General features: G+C 25.4%; 2 protein-coding genes across 2 annotated transcripts; one reads left to right on the forward strand and one right to left on the reverse strand.

Moving 5' to 3' along the window:
* Positions 1–1221: 1221 nt before the first annotated feature.
* LOAG_13043 (hypothetical protein) lies at positions 1222–2125 on the forward strand (the record flags this gene model as incomplete). The annotated part of the gene is made up of 3 exons (XM_003148553.1): positions 1222–1260; positions 1738–1917; positions 2033–2125. The coding sequence occupies 3 exons, from the start codon at positions 1222–1224 to the stop codon at positions 2123–2125; spliced, it is 312 nt and encodes a 103-aa protein (XP_003148601.1).
* Positions 2126–3629: 1504 nt separating this feature from the next.
* On the reverse strand, positions 3630–4256 carry LOAG_13044 (hypothetical protein; the record flags this gene model as incomplete). The annotated part of the gene is made up of 2 exons (XM_003148554.1): positions 3630–3912; positions 4078–4256. The coding sequence occupies 2 exons, from the start codon at positions 4254–4256 to the stop codon at positions 3630–3632; spliced, it is 462 nt and encodes a 153-aa protein (XP_003148602.1).
* Between the last annotated feature and the right edge of the window lie 91 nt (positions 4257–4347).

Raw genomic sequence — 4347 nt, forward strand, 5'->3', positions numbered from 1 at the left:
AGAGTATTTAGAAAAAATTCAAAGAGCAAACTGTTGGTTGATTTTGCTATTATTGGTAAGCATAAACTTTCCTTCCAAAATACTTCCATTTTTCAGATTTATTTGACAATTGCGAACAAAAATCTAAAGTAGTAATAATAACAATAATAGTAATAATAATTAATAATAATAATAATATAGCAACAGAATATATTTAGACAATTAATTATCCGAAATGATTGTAGTGATATCTGCATTCTTCGGTATGGCTACAAATATATTGCTGTCATCGATATGTCGTCATCCGATTTTACGATGCCTTGCTATTTTATTTCTGGAAAATGTCCCGCGAAATATATCTGCTAAAATATTATTACAATAATTATCAGTTTGTAGTTGAGCACAAAACATACTGTTAGTTAAGAAGTTATACTTAGCTTTTCTGTGTGATGATATGCAAATCTGTTTGTTTTGGGTCAGGATGAAATATTTTTTAATGATAACAATATTATGAGTAAAACTAACTATACTGATTTGCGATTAATTAATTATGCATATGAATAAAGTCCATTAGTTCAAAAATAAAATCCTTGCTACATCAAATTCCAAATATATTTCGAATTTTTTTCTATCCATTTTTGCTAGCCTCATTTAAATTTACCATCTAAATTTTAATTATTTGTTTTTTTTTTTTTTGAAAATATTCGTGAAAGAAGCAGAGAGGGTCCTGACCCATCATGAAACATTTCTCAAGATGTGTATTTCAATATGGTCGATTGAATAGAGCATCGGATAGGTTTCCTTTTCCAATTGATATCCTCATTAATTTATCTTATCAAAAATCATAATTATTGAGTTCATTGTTGTATTAATAAACTTATCGTAATAAAGATTTAATTATTCAACATTTGAGATACTATTAACCAAAGAAACAGAACGATTCCTCAATCTTTGTTGCGATTGAATGAAATGGACATTTATAGTTATATTTTTAAAAATATAACTTTGAATGAATTTATTTTTACATATTTTGATATTTTTCAAATTTTTAGATAAAACATAAATGCGAAAGGTAAAAAGAATTTGACGAATATATTGGTGATATTTTGATAAATTTTAAAATTGCAAATAATTCGCATTTATTTTTTATCCTCAAATTATGATATTTTTGCTAATTTCATTTAATGAAAACAATTTTATCGCATATGAACGGTTGTTAAATTTATTCGAAAGAAAAAAAAAATGCATTATATTGCCGAAGGACAAGTGATCGAACAATGGGTTTGCTGTATTATTTTTTATCCTATTTCAATTAATTAATTTATATTCAATAATATTTTAAACATTTAACTAATCCAATATAAAATCATTTACAATATTTTATCATTCAATCATTTTTAATATATTTTATGAATCAAATTTATCACTTTATCTCTTATTCCTTTGTAGATTTCTTTTTTAATTTTTTCCTTTCGAAAATGTAGAGCATTTCATGGTAAGTCTTGCTTTTTTTTTTGTTCCAAAATAGAATTTTAATTCGTTTATTTTGAAAATAATAAACTTTGATTTTCTTTAAGTGATTTCAGTCTAATCTATGAAAATGCATTTTCTAAATTTTTCAATTCATTTCAAAAATATTTAGTGTATTTGTTTTTGTGTGGGCTAAAAAATTTTATTTTACTTTGTAAGATTGCATTTTCTAAATTCTTAAATTTATTTTAAAAACATCCGTCGCATTTTTTTTTTCTCTTTTTTTAGCTAATACAAATACCATTTACTTGTATACTTTTGGAAATTATTGGAATTTGCATTATACGTTGCATTTTGGCTTTATTAACAATAGCAAAATATAAGCGTAAACGATATTATTGTCATCAAGCGCCCATTTTGGATAGTTCATATTTTGCTGATGCACCATCATATGTTGAAAAATATTTGGTATTAAATAATCTTTACAAATTTAAAAAGAAAAAAAATGAATTAGGATGAAATTGGACAGTTTATTCGATGAAAAACTTAACAACTTATGATACTTGTTACTTTCATTTTTCAGGAAGACTCAGTTGGAAAAGGGAATGCAATACGGAAAGGAACCATAAATTCTTCGGTACCAGGAAAAATTAAATTTGAAAGACAAAAATGCTAGAACTGGAACTGGTAAGAAACGTTGGAATATTATTATAAAAACTGCAATAGTAACAATGAATACACTAAATATAAAAAGTTTCACTTTAACAATTACATGGATACTCCAATCTGCTTTCAACGATATCCTACAGTAACATGCATTTTAGTATATATATACTGCAATGACATGCATTTTAACATTTTACCAGCAATGATATCGATATGGAAACAATTGGAAACTGTTAATTACTTTCTTTTCCATATTCTTTATTATAATTATGGATATGAGATAAAAGGATGTTAATGTGTGGCAAAAAATAAAAAATGTTAGTATGTAAGAATGAAAAGAAATAATAAATCAATTCCAATTAAATTTGATTAAAATTCTCAAAAATCTATTTTTCTCTCAGTTTCACAGTATAATTTATGTTTCAATTTAAACCACAATTTTATTTCATAGCTTATATTTCTAATGTCCGTTTTCATCAGTAATTTATTAGCAACATTTTGTTTATCGTTTTATTTGTTATCTAAGAAATATATCTATTACGTGGAGAAGTTGAAGATAGCATTGTGTTTGTGGTTAATTATTGCGTAGACAGAAAAATTTCCATAAATTAAATTCATGATAAAATCAGCAGATAATTCACAATTCTGAAATTTCAAAAAAAAGACAAAAATTTGCTTATTAAAGAAAATAAAACTTCGTGGTGAAAAAAATTTTTGATAGGATGCTTCGTAAATGTTATGAATTTTTTCAAATTTTCACAGGAATTTTAAAGATTTTAGATAATTGGAAATTTTTATAAAAGTTTTTGCAACATTGATGGAAAAATTTTTTGTGAAAACTTCTAATTGCTGTCTGATACTAATTAAAGTATAATAAACAATAAACTAAAATACACTATACCATAATAGTAGAATGCTATCAAATTTATGCAATATCACTATTGTCGATAAAATCCAGTAGGTCTCAAAATTTTTTTTTTCTTTAAAATGATAATTAAAATATGATAATATCATCAGAATTATCACTACTTAATGCAAATTATGACTTGTGACCATTAATTTTGTCAAAAAAAATTTGACTTTCGGAATTATTAAATTTTTTTTTGTTTCAATTTCGATTAAAATTACTATGATTGATGGTCAAATGCCATTTGAGCAAATAAATAAACTGAGGTGTGACGTATAATATGCACTTTTCATACAACTTTAAAATAATTAAGTGAAATGTATTGTACTGATAACAATATGCATATGAATAACATTAATTAATTAACATAGAGCAAATGATATAGTCAGTCAATAAGGCACATTCTAATAAAAGGTCAGTAATAAGAAATAATTTTCTCAAATTATTTTTCAATAAAATGTCAAAGATTATCGCGAGATAACTCAAAAGGTTAAAGATTATCGTAAAATAACTAGCAAAAAGATAAAAAATTATCATGAAGTTATAATTCTAACCACCTGAGCATTGGAAATTAATTAGTTAAATTAATTTACGGCAAATAAAAAATTTACTTTTTTGGTGGTTTACTCAATGAAATTGTACATCTAGCTAATGGAATAATACATTTTGTGCATATTAAGACGGTAGCTAAAATGGTTACTATAATAAGCGCTATTTCTAAAGCGCATGTAACCGCTTCAGTTGTTGAATTTAAACCATCAAGCCATTGTCGTGGATCAAGTTTAAGCAAGAAATTCTCAATACCTCGTTCATTACATCCAGGACAATTACCAATACCTGCTTGCCAACGATGTGCCATATGTCGTTCACGTAATGGTGATGCTTCATATCTAATATTATTTGAATTAAATAATTGAAGAATAGAAATCATAAACTTAAAATTAAAATGGTTAAATTGTTAAACATATGCAAAAAAAAAGCAAACTTACTAGAAAGCAGTAAATTAATTTGAGTACAAACTAGAATTCAAATTCATTTCCTAATGTTTAACTTACTTTAACCATTTGCATTGCTCGGCATTTGCATCACCAGCTGGCTGTAAACATACATATCGATCCGAAATTATCCCCGCGGGAATTCCACCTATTGTTGCAATAAATTTTGTCCTTGTTGCTGTACCAATTTCAATACTAAAACTCCAGTCAGTACTTGATTTATCTTCAGATCGATGCATATAACCAATTAATGTACCTTTACCGCCCTAAAAAAATCAAATATAAATTTTGCTCTTTCTTTTAAAATTTAAATTTCTCATTTTTTTTTTT

Source organism: Loa loa (genome assembly GCF_000183805.2).
Source record: "Loa loa unplaced genomic scaffold supercont3.39, whole genome shotgun sequence".
NCBI lineage: Eukaryota > Metazoa > Nematoda > Chromadorea > Rhabditida > Onchocercidae > Loa > Loa loa.